This window comes from Melozone crissalis, unplaced genomic scaffold, assembly GCF_028551555.1.
Source record: "Melozone crissalis strain CALT ecotype California unplaced genomic scaffold, PUWL_Pcris_2 ptg000016l_1, whole genome shotgun sequence".
Lineage (NCBI taxonomy): Eukaryota > Metazoa > Chordata > Aves > Passeriformes > Passerellidae > Melozone > Melozone crissalis.
In genome coordinates this window covers 745,674-760,820 of record NW_026535794.1, presented here as the reverse complement: position 1 = coordinate 760,820, position 15,147 = coordinate 745,674, and the positions used below count along the sequence as shown (strand labels likewise).

Genomic DNA, 15,147 nt, shown 5'->3' with positions numbered 1-15,147 from the left:
AATTGCTCCATGTTCTACCTGGAAAAAGTGATGTTTGTTCTCCTCTTGGCTGTCACCTGGCACAGCGAGGAGGTGACATCCAGTGAGTGAATACTGAATATCAGGGGTGACAAAAACTCAGCACCATGGGAGGGGTTTAATGCTTCATGCTGTGATTTCACATTCACAATGTAAATGTAATTTTACTGAACCTTGGGAGCTGGTCAGATTGTCCCAGACCATCACAAGTGCCTCTGTGTGGCTCAGCCTTTCCCTCTGTGCAGGACATCCTATTTATACCAAGGGCTGCTCTGAGGATTAACTGGGAGTGGATTAGAGCAGGAGGCTCTGTGTGTGTGGGCAGCACGAGCCTGGTCCTGTATTAGGGGCTGAGTGGTTAATCCTTGTCTGGAGCCCAGCTGGGAGCTCAGGCACAGGCGAGTGCTGGATGCTCAGCCTAAAGCTGGAAAATGGTTCTGCAGGGTGCTCCTCCTGTGCAAACCCCCCTGCAGCCCTTCCCAGGGATCCCAAAATGCTAAAACTCTGCTCTGCAGGTGCAGGAGGAAGCATTCCTGTCCCCACAACCTGTGTTTCTTGTCTTGCAGTACGTTCAGGCAGATGCTCCTACCAATAAAACCTTGGCTGGGCTGGTGGTGCAGCTGCTGCAATTCCAGGAAGATGCCTTTGGAAAACATGTCACCAATCCTGCCTTCACAAAGCTTCCTGTGAGTATTGTGTTGTGTTCTGCTGGGGCTCTCACTGCTGCCACAGCTCTGTGTGTGCTCCGGGGACGTGTCCAGGGCACTGGGACGTCCCTGCCCCAGCCCAGGCTCCTGCTGCACCCTCTGGAGGGGCTGGAGGAGCACACCCCTCCTTAGTGCCCATTTGCACTGTAATACAGCTTCTCTCTGTATTTGAAATGATTTCTGGAATGCTGTGGGAACACTTCCATTTCTGCTAAAACTCAGTGTAATTCATTACCTTTAAGTCAATTCTGGACTGGTACCTCCTAAACTGAGTGAGTAAAATGCACTTTCCAGGGCAAACGAGCTGCCATGAGGTGTTTTGGTGGTTAAACTCCAGACTTGGGAGGTTGCCAGGGCTGAGAAGTGCCCTTGCCACGTTCTGCAGCAGCAGCAGGCAGTGCCCTGCTGGCCTGGGGTGGCTCTCAGTCCCCTGGGATCCAGGGAGCCAAAACAACATCAGCATTGTGAGGGTGCTGCTCCCCAAGGGCAGCCTGGAGCCCTGCCCTCGCCCAGGGGTCTGTCCTGGGCAGTGTGGGGTGCACAGAGGTGGGAGGAGGGCAGGGTGCCAGCCTGGAGCCCTGCCCTCACCCAGATCCTGTCCTGAGCAGTGTGAGCCCCAGAGGAGGGCAGGGTGCCAGCCTGGTGCCAGCCGGGTGCTTTGGGGGGTCTGTGGGCCAGGGCAGTGCCCTGATCCTGTCAGGGTGTGCTCAGCTTTGGCACAGATGTGTGCTGGCACCGGGGCTGTGCCTCTGGGGCTCTTTGGGGTGGGAGCACAAAGCTGAACCATTTCCAGCCAGTGAGGAGGTTGGAGCCCATGGAAGCTGAATTTGGCCTGGAAACTTGGCAGAGCTCCTGTGGCTGTGGGTGCACGTGCCAGGACAGTCCTTGTTCTGTTCTGTGCTGCTGTCCCCAGGTGTTTGCCCCTGTAAGCTCTCCATGAGGGTGGGGTGTGCACACTCCTTCACTCGTGGGGTGAATCCCACAACGATTCCCAGATGAATTTTAGAAGGAATCCTTCCCTTTGAGCCCTGGCACGGGTGCCCAGAGCAGCTGTGCTGCCCCTGGATCCCTGGCAGTGCCCCCGGCCAGGCTGGACCCTGGAGCACCCTGGGACTGTGGGTGGTGGCCCTAGGACAGCACAGGGGGTACTGAATGCACCTTAAGGTCCCTCCATCCCAAACCATTTTGGGATTTTGTGACTCTCCTGGAGAGCACCCAGGAGCACCCCAAGGTGCCATTGGGATCTCACCACCTCTCCTGGTGCCTCAGTGCTGGTGGGAAGCTTCAGGGACAGGGGGAGCTTTGCAGAGCTTTATTTGGATGTGGCAGCACAAACCATAAACCTGCCCACATTCCTCAAGTGCATAAACCACTGGAGTGCTCCTGAGCCTTAAATCAATTTGTCTTATCTTAAAAATGAGCAATAAACATGGCAGTGGCATCATAAAGATGTTGTTCCTGTGTTTGTTCTCGCTGCTTCAAAGCTCTAATCTGGCCAAATTCGCTCAGGTTCGTTTACAGCCCATGGATATCTGTTACTTCCAGCAGGACTCGGCTCCTCAGTGCATCCTCAGCAGTTGCTGCTCTTTGGGGGTCTGTCATACTCCCAACATTCAGCCCTGGTGGTAACCAGAGCCTGGCCTCTGAGCACCTCCCCACATTCTGCTTTGTGCCTTGTACAGGCTTTTTATATTCACTGGGAAGCACAGTAGTAGTAGTAATAATAATAATACTAAATAATAATAATAATAATGAAGGGCAGAAATGAGGTGGGTTTGGTGTTTTAGGGCAGGTGTGCAGCTCCTGACACACAGCTTTCCCTGGGGAGGGAGGGATGGATGGAGTGTGGAATAGCTGAGCTCTGCCTCATTCCTGTGCTCATTCCTGATGATCTGCTTTGATGCTCTCACACAGGTGAAGAGCTGCTTCCCTGACAGCTACACAGTGAGGTTTAATTTGCTATGAAATGGGTGTTCAAAGAGTGCTTTGGATTTTTACAGCTCTGCTTGGAGCTTTCAGATACATCAAATTCCTGCAAACACAAAGAATTCTGCCTAATCCAAATACATTTAATCTTCAGGAAACATTCTGAAAGGAAAACCTCAAACTCCAGAAGTGTTTCATCTGAAAATTAACTTTTCATTTGATATGTTCTATGTCTAAAACTCAGCTAACCCTTGTATTTGTTTAAAATAATTGCATAAAAGTCAATGTGACTGTTTTTCCTTGTTTTCTGGGTTCCAGGCAAAGTGCTTCATGGATTTCAAAGCTGGAGGTACATTATGTCACATTCTTGGTGCTGCTTACAAATATAAGAATGAACAGGGCTGGTAAGTTTTTATTTGTATTTTATTTTATTTATACACCTTTTGCATGAAACCAAGCACATGAATTGCTTGTGCAAACTACCTAAAGTTTAATCCTTCCTGGAGACTGGGGCAGGCAAGGCAGTGGAGATGGGAAGAGGGAACTTTTTCCTGTTTTGCTGATGGTAGCTTTTTTAAGAGACACCCCCACACTTCTAAATTTAAAGAGGAGTTGGCCAAGTTTAAGGTTTTGTGTCTGTAGTTGGAGTTAATTACAAGTTTGAGGCTCCTTTTTTATTTCCTTGCTGTCTGACTGAGAAAATGAACCAGGATCAGTCTCACATCTGTGAGATGTAAATCTTTGTTGCTGTGTTGATTATTTGGTTTAGTTATGACTGGGAAAGCATGAGGCACTGCAGATCCTGGTAAATGTTCAGGTTTCCATTGCTCCAAAAATGGGGAGTGTAAGCACTTAGAAACTGCCCCTGGAGCTGTTGGTACTGGGATGAAAATATCCCTGTGACATCCCAGGAGTGGTTTAACCTGGGTGTTTTTAAGTTACAATCCTCTTCCCAAGGGAACAGCAGCGTGGGAGCATAAAATCCTGGAGTGGTTTGGGCTGGAAGGGCCCCTGAATTCATCCAGTTCCACCCCTGCCATGGCAGGGACACCTTCCACTGTCCCAGGCTGCTCCAAGCCCCAGTGTCCAATTGAAATCACTGTTTTTGGCCTTGAAATCACTATTTTTGACAGCACTGGGCAAAAAAAATGAGGATGAAAAGCCAATAAATGTAAACAATCAATAAAATTAAGCAGAGATTGTTCCTGTCCACAAATTTCAATAGTTTGGATGTGATGTTTCCAATCTAGCAGCATTCCCGGAATTGACTGAGTTGTTTTTACACACAAGAGCCATTTAAAAGGCAAAACAAAGTTGTTTGAGGATGGTTGGTTGTTTTTAGGAATTATTTGTATTCATATCTGCTCTGTCTGAGGTGGATTTATCAGGAATAACCCACTCTCAGGGGCTTTGCTATTCCAATCCTACCAGCACCTGGGACAGGCACCTCTGCAGTGTGGTTTGTCAGCAGTGTCCTGCTGCCTCTGTGCCTTAACATACAGGAATGAAATGGTTCCAGCTTCAGGAACCTTTGAATGGAATGAACATTCCTTATTTTCAACAAGAAAATGTGGTGTGCAGCCAGCTGCCCTGCCCAGCAGGGCTCTGGAGCTGCCTCCTCCCCTGTCCCTGCCTTGCTGCTGCCCAGGATTAGGTGGGTAGTGCCTGGTGCGTGTGCATGCGGGCAGTAATCCTGCACTTAACTCTGAGCTCAGCCCTAGAGCCTGGAATGTGCCCCCACTGACTCTGCCCAGTGATCTGTGCTGCTTGCCTGCCCTGTGCTTGATTTGATTTTTGTTTTGGTCTGCGTTGTCGCTCCTGCTTAACCTGTTTGTGACTGATCTGTCTTATAGGAGAAGTCCCCTTCCTCGCCACAATAGGTATGTCTGGGAGCTGGACATACAGCCTGGCCCAGCCTCTGAGCTGAGCCCAGGAACAGTTAGTGCCATTTTGTCCTCATGGGCAGCTGAAACAGCGCTGTTACTCATTGTCCGTGTCCTTCTCTGGCTGTCTGGAGCAGGCAGGGAGCTGGGGCGTGCAGCATTCCATGGATGCACAGTGCAGGTGTAGAGCTAAAAATGGCAACGTTCTGCTCGTGCCCTGGTGTCCTTGTGCCACAGGTACCAAGAGATCTGTAGGAGTTTATGTGGCATTTGTCTCCCGCAGAGCCATTCTGGGTGTTTTGGATCCAAACCATGGCTGAATACTGGAGAAAGGGCTCAGTCTTGACTCAAAATCCTCTGTATTAGAGGTGTAAAATACCTTATTAACAGTACCTGACAGCCTTGATGTCTGGCCATGCTTCTGCAAGTCAGGGTGAACTTCCCAAAGCACACAGCAAGGTCATAAATTCCTCTCTAAAAGGCTGGTTCCAATAAATGTGCCAGGATCTCACATTTGATTTGTTTGCCATGTCCTCAGGGTCAAGGGTAATTTCTTTAGGACAGAAACCATCCCCCTGACAGAGAGTGTTGGTGGAGCTGCCCAGCACCTCAGGTGCTCCCACAGAACCCCTTGCCTGGGCTCCTCCCTCCTGGAAATCCCTGGAGGAGATCCTGGAGGTCCCAGTGGGGTGTCATGTTTGATTTAGTGGGGTCACAGGGCTTGGGGCTGAAAGCTTTGGGGCTGAACTTTGCTTTCCTGAGCCTGTGTGCCCTGGATAAAGGGATCTGTGCTGGGACAGGGCTGTGTTTGTGGGGAACTGCCCTTGGCTGGCAAGGGCTGGTGTGAGCTGGGGGTGACTGCAGCCTCAGTGCTCGTGGGGAGGGTGTGCCAGCCTCCACTGCCCTGCGTGTGCAAGGCTTGGGGTTACACACCTGCCACTGCCCTGGGTGTGCGGGATTTGTGTTTTACACCTGCCACTGCCCTGGGTGTGCGGGGTTTGTGTTTTACACCTCCCACTGCCCTGGGTGTGCAAGGCTTGGGGTTACACACCTGCCACTGCCCTGGGTGTGCAGGGTTTGTGTTTTACACCTGCCACTGCCCTGGGTGTGCAGGGCTTGGGTTCCCACAGCTGCCACTGCCCTGGCTCTGCAAAACTGGGTCTCACATCCCCCACTGCCCTGGGTGTGCAAAACTTTGGGTTTCACAGCTGCCACTGCCCTGGGTGTGCAGGGTTTGTGTTTTACACCTGCCACTGCCCTGGGTGTGCAGGGTTTGTGTTTTACACCTGCCACTGCCCTGGGTGTGCTGGGTTTGGGATTCACACCTGCCACTGCCCTGGGTGTGCTGGGTTTGGGATTCACACCTGCCACTGCCCTGGGTGTGCAGGGCTTTGGCACCTCCTGGAGCTTTGGGACAGGCTGGATCCTGATTCAGCACCTCCTAAGAGCTCCTAAGGCTGGATCCTGAGGGTTCAGCACCTGCTGGAGCTTTGGGACAGGACAGGCTGGATCCTGAGGTGCTGAAGCTCTGGGGCAGGCTGGATCCTGAGGGTTCAGCCCCAGCTGTGGCACTCCCTGCAGCTGCTGGGGCTGTTTTGGGGCTGGGGCTGTCCCAGCTCAGGCTCTGGGGTCACCACCCCAATCCCTCCTTTGGGTTGGCCCATCTGTGAGTTCCAGACATGTTCAGGGCACAGCACAAGGAATCTGGGGGCTCCCCTGCTGCTTCCCAGGAGGATTCTCAGGTGTTGTGTCCTCCCCCATTTCTGATGGACGCATCTCCATTGGCATTGCAATATTTGTGATGATTTGTCCATGGAATAACAAAATTAGAGCACCGGGGTCCAGTAAAGGTGGTGATACAATGCTGCCATGGGTTATTAGCTGCCTGTGCCCTGGGGGGTGGTTTGTTCTCACACCAGGCACAGGAATTGCTGCTTCTCTGGACTGCAGGACTGCTGGATGGGGCAGCCAGAAGTAAGAGAACCATGAGGGCTCATCCATGAATTCTCTCATCTGCTGTTGAAATCCATGGTGGTTGTGTGTTCAGTTACCCCCTGTGACTGTGGTGGAATGCACAGCCCTGCTGCAGGGTCTGGTGGACACTGTCAACCTTCCTTTTTCTCCCTGCACATCTCACAAATCAGCTGCATTTCTCGGTGTGGTTCATGGTGGTTTTCCTGCTGCTGAGGGTGCCAAGCGCAGCAGAAGTAGTTGTGGCTGTGCCGGAGTGTCCTGGCACCCCTGCCACCATCCAGAGTTTGTGTGGAGCAGGGAAGGTTCTGGACTGCTGGCAGCTGGGGGTGTGCAGTTAATATTTGTGAATCATTTCCCTCGACAGGAGGAGGTTTGACCTGCAGAATCCCTCGCGGATGGACCGGAACGTGGAGATGTTCATGACCATTGAGAAAACACTGGTGCAGGCAAGGAGAAACCTAGCCCAGGGCAGGAGAGACCCAGCCCAGGGCAGGAACCACTCCCTGGGCACTCAGGGCAGGACTTCACCCTGGCCCTCTGTAGCAATGGGGGACCCTCCCCTCCCTCTCCCACCCAGCTCAGTCACAATTCCACATTTTCACTTGAGAAATGTGAAATATTTCCATTGGCCCTGTGTGGATATGCAGAGGTTTTTATTTTATCTATTTGTGTGAGGTTTTTATTTTATTTATTTGTGTGAGGAAAACCTGTTGTAAGCAAAGAGCAAACACCCCAGGTGTCCCCATGTCCCTGTGGAGGTGGCACCCCTGGGGCTCCTGTACCCATTCCAGGGCTGACTTCAGTTTGATCTGAACTGGCCTTTTTCAGGTCAGGATCCATTTTACTCTCACTTTGTCAAACCAGTTATCTGTACCCTTAAGCAGCTCTGTGGAGTCTCATTTGAAGTTTAGTTTTTTTAACTGCTGAGTGGCAATAATGTGTGATTTTTTTTCAAACTCTGAAGCCAAGTTCAGTGTATGATGTAGTAAAAACATAACTTTCAGGTGTCCATTAGCAATGGAAACAGGAAGAACAGCAACAATATTCTTACTACAAAAAACCCTTGCCCACGTACAATGGTTTCAGTGCATGATAAAAACCTGGGCAGGGCTTTGCTGGGGAGCTGTGGGAAGGGAATGTCCCTGTCCCAGGGCTCCTGGAGCTGGGATCACTGACCTGTGTCACCCCCTGCTCTGGAGTTCTAACTCTGGGGATTTTATAGGAATATTCTGATTTTTGCCACAGAGACCCCCTAATTCCTTGTTCCACTTGCTGTTCTCTCCCAGAACAACTGTCTGAGCAGACCAACCATCTACCTCATTCCCGACATGGAGCTGAAGCTGGCCAACAAGCTGAAGGACATTGTCAAGCGTCACCAGGTGAGTGTCACAGAGCACAGCTGCACCCAGCCCTGCCTGAGCACCCAGCAGCAGCAGCACAGCTCCCTTGGGGAGTGGGGGAATGGTTTTTACCCTGCCATGGAGGCTGAGCCCGGGCTGTGCTCTAAAAGCACTCCTGGACCTGCTGCCAGGTGGCTCTGGGTGAGCTGGGGCAGCCCCAGCTGGTTTATTGCTCAGCACAGGTTTGTCCAAACTGGGTCTGAAGCAGGGAGTGAGGCAGCTGTTCCAGATGTGTGGGACAGCAGAAGGAAGCTGGCATGGTTGTTGGTTTGTGCTTTATTTCACTCTCTGGTTGCTGGTGCTGAGCAGAGCCCAGGCAGCCTCAGGGGACCTTGCCCTCGTAATTCCAGGATGACTTGAGCAGGATTAATGGCTTCATCCTTAAAAACATAAACAGTCTTCTCACTTGTCTGCAGAGACATACCCTGGAACGTGACCTCTGCATGGTCTGGTGGCTTTTGAGTCAGGACAAGTCACAGCTGTAGCCAGAGTTTCTTTTCCAGATTTAATGTATTTCCTGTGTTGTGATTATGAACCATTGTCTCAGCCTCAGTTGGGCACATTTTCACAAGTTGCTCTTAATTATTTGGCTGATTCAGGATGGGTGTTATTGCTTAAATTAGAGTGAATGAGTCAATTTTCCTTTCATAAAGGAAGTCTGTAGTGAGCTCCACGCTGTATCCACGAGTGATTTAAGGGATTTTTAAAGCAGCTTTGCCTCTGCAGGGATGTGAGGAGATGAAAACAGAAATTGTCCCTAATTCTGCTTTTTGGGCTTTCCTTTGCTCTGCCTCTGAATGCTTATCTTGTCACCAGCTTTGCTTCCTCACATCTTGGTTATTTTCATTTTTAACCCCTTGCTGTCATCTCCCTGCTACCCCAGCCCAGTGCCTGTGGCTCCCTGCTGTCCCAAGTCCTCCCTGCTCCAATTTTTGTTATTTTCCAGCTCCCTCCAGAGCTGCCCTGTCCTTTCCTGAGCTGTGGGAGCTCTTGCCCTTCAGCCCCTGATCCCAGAGTGTCCCACATCCCACCCACAATGCTGTTCTGTTCCTGCTGCTGCCATCCAGGGATGGGATCTGCAGCTCGTGCTGTTGAATCAATCCCTTACGTGTTTATGGGGTGTAAGTTTTGAACACCAGCTGTGCTTTGGGGTGATGTGCTGAGGGTTTCTCATGCAGTTTCTCCTGTGTTTCCCACAGGGAACAGTCACTGAAGAGAAATCCAAGGCCACCCACCACGTGTATCCAAGTCCTACCTCAGTGGATGATGGTGAGGTTCTGCTTTTCAGTGGGAGTCCTCTTGTAATGAGTGCCATGAGAAGTGTGGAAGTGTTCACCAGGACTGGTCCCAGCCTGCTCCTGAGGGACATTGCTGCATTGTGGATAATGTGCCTGGAGAGCTTTGGGCTGGATATTGGGGGAGTTCCTCCCAACCCTGGAGGGATTCCAGAGCTGTGTGCCACTTGGGGACACAGGGCAGTGCTGGGGAATGGCTGCACTCTGGTCTTGGAGGGCTTTTCCAGCCTCAGCAATTCCCTGATTCTGCGTTCCTGGCTCTCCAGGGATTCTGTAGGGAATGCTGGTACAACCCTTGTGTGTGGGGGGCAAGGAGAGTTCCTCCATGAGCCTTGGCCGTGTTAAAGTTCACTCTGCCTGCATGAAATGCAAGGTCCAAAAAGAGCAATTTCACTGCTGCCTCTTTCTGCAAATAGCCAAAAATATTTCTTCCCTTTTCATCCTAAATAAAATTTAATTACCTGGGAGGTCATTGTCCTCAAAGCCCAAGTTGCACAGACATAAAGAAATCCCTTCCCCACATTCCCTGGCCTGTGCTGGCCACTAGATGGAAGTGCTCCCTGCAGTTTGCAGGGATCGGGGATGGTTTGTGTCTGTCCCTGTGGCAGCAGCAGGCTCAGCCCTGTGTGTCTCAGGCTCTGAGCCCCAGGTCACACTGGGGAACAGCCCAAAATTCCAGCAGGGACTGGGGATGGTGTGTGTCTGTCCCTGTGGCAGCAGCAGGCTCAGCCCTGTGTGTGTCTCAGGCTCTGAGCCCCAGGTCCCACAGCCCAAAATTCCAGCAGGGATTGGAGATGCAGGTTCACATCCTCAGGGTTGCTCCTGTGGTGCTTCTCTGGGCTCTGTGCTCAGGGTTTGGGTTGCAGGGTTTGGTACTTGAGGGCTGCATGGACGGATGGGATGTTGGGAGTTAGGAATTGTTCCCTGGCAGGGTGGGCAGGCCCTGGCACAGGTGCCCAGAGCAGCTGTGGCTGCCCCTGGATCCCTGGCAGTGCCCCAGGCCAGGCTGGACAGGGCTGGGAGCACCTGGGACAGTGGGAAATGTCTCTGGGACAGTGGGAGGGGTCCCTGCCGTGGCAGGGGGGATTGGCATGAGCTTTAAGGTCCCTTCCCAGACCCCCTTTAGCAGAGGGGTTTGCAGTAACTTCCCTCTGACTCACTGTGGAAAGTGAATTTTTGAGCTTTTCCCTCCACACCTGACCTGGATCTCGCTCCCTTTGCAGATGAGTGGTTGAGACCTGTGATGAAAAAGGACAAGCAGGTGCTGGTACATTGGGGCTTTTTTCCAGACAGGTAAAGATGGCTGGGGGAAAGCAAACCCTGAGTTTTAACTGTTTGTTGATGGAAAAGTCTTGATCCCAATGTGCAAAGCTTGAAAGGAATGAACCATTGATGTAAAACTGCAATATCCACACCCGTCTGTGGCACTGGCAGGTGGGTGAGGCTGGAAAAAGAGTTCTTCTGCAGAGCCACAAGGAACTGGTTGGAAATTGATTTTAAAGCTGGAATGAGCCTTTCCTAAAATTTTAAAGGGAGAACCTGGCTGTGCTCTGACAAAGAGATTTCACTCCAAGGGTTGTCTTCAGTCAGGTGCAAGTGACTGTTAAAGCATCCTTTGAGAAACCTGCCCTGTGCTCTTGGAACATGTTGAAATTCTATGTGTGTGCTGATAGAAACTTCACTGTATTTGCAATAACTGGTTTCTGAGCCCAGGCTATGGAAAATCAATCAAAGCATTGATAACCCAGTATTGACTGCTATTTAATTAACTTTTTCAGGCCACTGAAATCTGTTCACACACCAAATTCCTGGGAATTCTGTTTCACATGGGGCTTTCAATGGAGGACAGCAAACATAATCACACTGAAGGTTTTTATTCATACAGATGAAGAGCCTTTCAATATTTCTATATTTCTATCAGTAGTCAGGCTTGTATTGGCATTTTTAAACCAGGTGCACACAAAACAGTGTAAAACCAGGGTGCTGTGGGCACATCTTTCCTTGCACCTGACTCCCTCCTGTTCCTCAGCACCTGCTGTTGGTTACAAAGGACACTGTGGCTTTTGCTGTTCCTCACTGCAGTTTGTTAATAAATAGACTTTTGAGGGAATGATGTGGAAGAGTGAATATAAATAATGAGAGGTTTCTAGGGCAGGGTGCAGCTTCCTCCCTTCCAGGAATCCAACAGCTCTTGCTTTGAAATCACAAGAACAGGGAGAAGTGGATTAAGTTAATGGCGGGGTTTGGTTGGGTGACTCAGAGCTGCCTTTACCCCCTGAACCTCTCCAGACTTGCACTTGGAGCTGGAGTGGTTCACTGAGAGGATTTTTAACTTTTCACGTGCGTTGGATGCCCCGGGGCCCTCCCTGTGCCCTGTGCCTGGTGCTGTGGCACAAAGCAGGATTGTTCCCTGTGGGAACGAGGGCTGCACGTGCCAGGGCTGCTGCAAAACCATTCCTGCTGCTCCTGGTGCCTGAGCTGCTCTCTCCTGACCCTCCCCAGCTACGACACCTGGGTCCATGCCAGCGAGATCGAGGCGGAAATCGAGGATGCTCCCATCCCTGAGAAACCCTGGAAGGTGAGTGTGCCTCAGGCCCTGGAGGGTGAGTGAGTGTGCCTCAGGCCCTGGAGGATGAGTGAGTGTGGCTCAGGCCCTGGAGGGTGAGTGAGTGTGCCTCTGGCCCTGGAAGGTGAGTGTGGCTCAGGCCCTGGAGGATGAGTGAGTGTGCCTCAGGCCCTGGAGGATGAGTGAGTGTGCCTCAGGCCCTGGAGGATGAGTGAGTGTGGCTCAGGCCCTGGAGGGTGAGTGAGTGTGGCTCAGGCCCTGGAGGGTGAGTGAGTGTGCCTCAGGCCCTGGAGGATGAGTGAGTGTGCCTCAGGCCCTGGAGGATGAGTGAGTGTGGCTCAGGCCCTGGAGGATGAGTGAGTGTGCCTCAGGCCCTGGAGGGTGAGTGAGTGTGCCTCTGGCCCTGGAAGGTGAGTGTGGCTCAGGCCCTGGAGGATGAGTGAGTGTGGCTCAGGCCCTGGAGGATGAGTGAGTGTGGCTCAGGCCCTGGAGGATGAGTGAGTGTGGCTCATTCCTTCCCAGGATCCCTGTGCTGGGGCAGTTGTTGTTTTGGCCCTGCTCTGGTTGTTCCGCACTCACTGTGTTACCCTGGCCATGTTCTGTGTGTGCTCCTGGAGTCACAGCAGCCCAAGCTGAAAGGACCTTGGAGTCTGTTCCAGCACCTGTAACTCACTGGAAAGCAGGATTTTGGGGTATAAACCTTACTAGGAATAGTCAGAGAATTGTGTGAAATAATAATAAATCAGTAATAAGTTACTCCAGAAGGTTTCTCAGCTGTGTAAACCAAACTCTTTGAAGGTGGGTGTTATAATCCTGACAGTTGGCTTTGTCCCTCCAGTGAGTGGCCAACTCTTGCTCACATTCGGTGTTTGTGGCACACCTGCCAAGGGGCTGTGTGTATTTAGGAGGTTTGGATGGCAATTTTCAGCGTGCAAAGAGCACTGGTAACCCAGAGCTGCTGTCCCAGCTCTCAGAACTGACCTCCCACTCCAGGAGGCCTGAAAATGGTTGAGGAACAGAGGTTGAGTCCTGGGACTGTTGAGGTCTGGGTCCTGTTCATCCTTTGTGGTGCTGCCCTGTGCCACTGCCAGGAGTGTGTGTGACACCAGAGGGACTGGGACACTGCAGGAGTGTGTGTGACACCAGAGGGACTGGGACACTGCAGGAGTGTGTGTGACACCAGAGGGGTTGGGACACTCAGGCCTGGTGAAGCTCCAGGAGTGTCCCTAAGCCTGGGAGGTCTCCCATGGAGCTGTTTCTCCCCAAAGCATCAGCCTGTCCCTGTCTCCTGGTGTGCAGGTCCATGCCAAGTGGATTCTGGACACGGATGTGTTCAATGAGTGGATGAATGAGGAGGATTATGAGGTGGATGAGAACAGGAAATCCGTCAGCTTCCGCCAGAGGATCTCCATGAAGAACGAGGAGGTGAGGGGGGACAGCAGTGTCCTTTAGCTCTGCATGCACAGAGCTGGAAAAGGGAGGGATCCAGGGAGAGCTCAGAGCCCCTGGCAGGGCCTGAGGGGCTCCAGGAGAGCTGGGGAGGGACTGGGGACAAGGATGGAGGGACAGGACCCAGGGAATGGCTCCCAGTGCCAGAGGGCAGGGATGGGTGGGGTACTGGGAATTAGGAATTGTTCCCTGTGAGGTGGGCAGGCCCTGGCACAGGGTGCCCGGAGCAGCTGTGGCACCCTGTTTTGGGGTGGGTTAAGGAAGGATGCAGCCTCCAGCCCTGCAGTGGGACAATTTGGGGGTAACTCAAAGCTCTGCTCCCTCCCAGCCCGTGAGGAGCCCCGAGAGGAGGGACAGGAAAGCAGCAGCCAGCACAAGGAAGAGGAAACACTCCCCTTCTCCACCCCCCACTCCTGTGGAGTCCAGGAAAAAGACAGGGAAGAAAGGGTGAGTGTCTGCAAGTGTCCAGAGGCCTGGAAATGGAGGTGAAATGAAATGAGGGAGAGAAGAAATTCAGGAAATGCTTATGGGGAGTGCTCTGTGACCTGGGCCTCTGGAATTATTTCTGGATAGGCTTGAGGGATTATTCCTGGGCAGTTTGTGCAATTCCTTATTCTACCAATGTTTTAGCCAGATAAAAACCTAATTACTATTACTTAAATAGCAATTAGGAAGTTTTTAATAGTAATTAAAAACTTAATTGCCAATTATGGGGTATTATTTGTGGGTATGGAGGAGAGCACTTCAAAGCTAAAAATTCAGGTGTTGTTTATGCACCTGTGGAGCTCTATTGAGACAAAACTGGAACTTTATCAGGAATGAGTTGATAATCTGAATTCCTCCTCCCAGGTGTAAAGCCTGAGTTGGGGTCTGTGAGGACACATGGGGCTGGTTCTGCCCCTGTTCCCAGAGTGGTTTCAGGAGGGTTTGAGCCCCTGTCCTGGCACTGAGCACTGTCCAGGAGCACCTGGCACAGCCCCTGTGTCTGCTCTGTTCCAGGCAAGCAGCTCTCTATGGCAAGAGGAGGGGGCAGAAGGAGGAGGATGAGCAGGAGGATCTCACCAAGGACATGGAGGATCCCACCCCAGTGCCCAACATAGAGGAAGTGGTACTTCCCAAAAATGGTAAAATGTGGGAACACTTGGGGCTCTTCGAGTGTTAGGAATGAAACTGCACTAAAATTGTGTCTATATTTTGTCAAATCTTCGAAATACTCCGTGGCGATGGATCTCTGCCCATAAATTTATCTAGTCAGGCATGTAACAGCTGAAAAGGGCAGCTTTGTCACCTCCTTTTGGCCTTTTAAAATACAAAACTGCATTTATAAAAGACACTTTTAAAAATAGATCTGCAACGATCTGCTGAAATGTTTCCTTTCACTGGCTCGTGTTGGGGGAAATGGAGTTTTCTGGAGCAAAGTATTTCCCTGCCAAGCCCCCAGAAGAAGGATGTTAAATGAGTGGAAAATGTGCTAGTGTCAAGTGCTTTTAGTCCTTTTCAGGGCAGTGTTGGTGTGGGCAGTAATAATTCTGGGAAAAAGAATTCCTCCAGCATCCCTGGCAGCAATAATTTGGGAGTCTCTGTTTGGGTGATCCTTGGATGTGCCCTGGAGCCCTGCTGTGTGTTGGGCAGGGCTGTGAGGAGCTGGGAGTGCAGGGCAATGGGACAAACGGGCCCTTGTGCTGCTGTGAACTCCTGAGCTGCAGGCAGGGCCCAGGGAGCGGGGCCAGGCTGCTGCTCTGCTGCTCTGCTGCTCTCTCATCCCTCTGTTCTTGCAGTGAACCCAAAGAAGGACAGCGAGAACACGCCCGTCAAAGGCGGAACCGTGGCAGACCTGGGTAAAGCCCCTGAGCCCTCACCCTCAATCCTGCTTCCAGCCAGTATTTTAGAATATATATTAAATATTTCTAAATCTCCCAATTTAAAAAG

The 15,147-nt window shown here is 51.5% G+C and overlaps 1 protein-coding gene across 1 annotated transcript in view; it reads left to right on the top strand.

Annotated features, from left to right (window-relative positions):
* SMARCC1 (SWI/SNF related, matrix associated, actin dependent regulator of chromatin subfamily c member 1) overlaps positions 1-15,147 on the top strand; it is a 70,877-nt gene that overhangs the window by 5,655 nt on the left and 50,075 nt on the right. Inside the window, exons 2-12 of the mRNA XM_054273196.1 lie at positions 585-704; positions 2,970-3,055; positions 6,873-6,954; positions 7,795-7,887; positions 9,108-9,177; positions 10,427-10,496; positions 11,706-11,781; positions 13,069-13,194; positions 13,547-13,665; positions 14,218-14,342; positions 14,997-15,056. Coding sequence (XP_054129171.1) covers positions 585-704; positions 2,970-3,055; positions 6,873-6,954; positions 7,795-7,887; positions 9,108-9,177; positions 10,427-10,496; positions 11,706-11,781; positions 13,069-13,194; positions 13,547-13,665; positions 14,218-14,342; positions 14,997-15,056 — 1,027 coding nt within the window. The remainder of the gene's footprint in view (positions 1-584; positions 705-2,969; positions 3,056-6,872; positions 6,955-7,794; positions 7,888-9,107; positions 9,178-10,426; positions 10,497-11,705; positions 11,782-13,068; positions 13,195-13,546; positions 13,666-14,217; positions 14,343-14,996; positions 15,057-15,147) is intronic.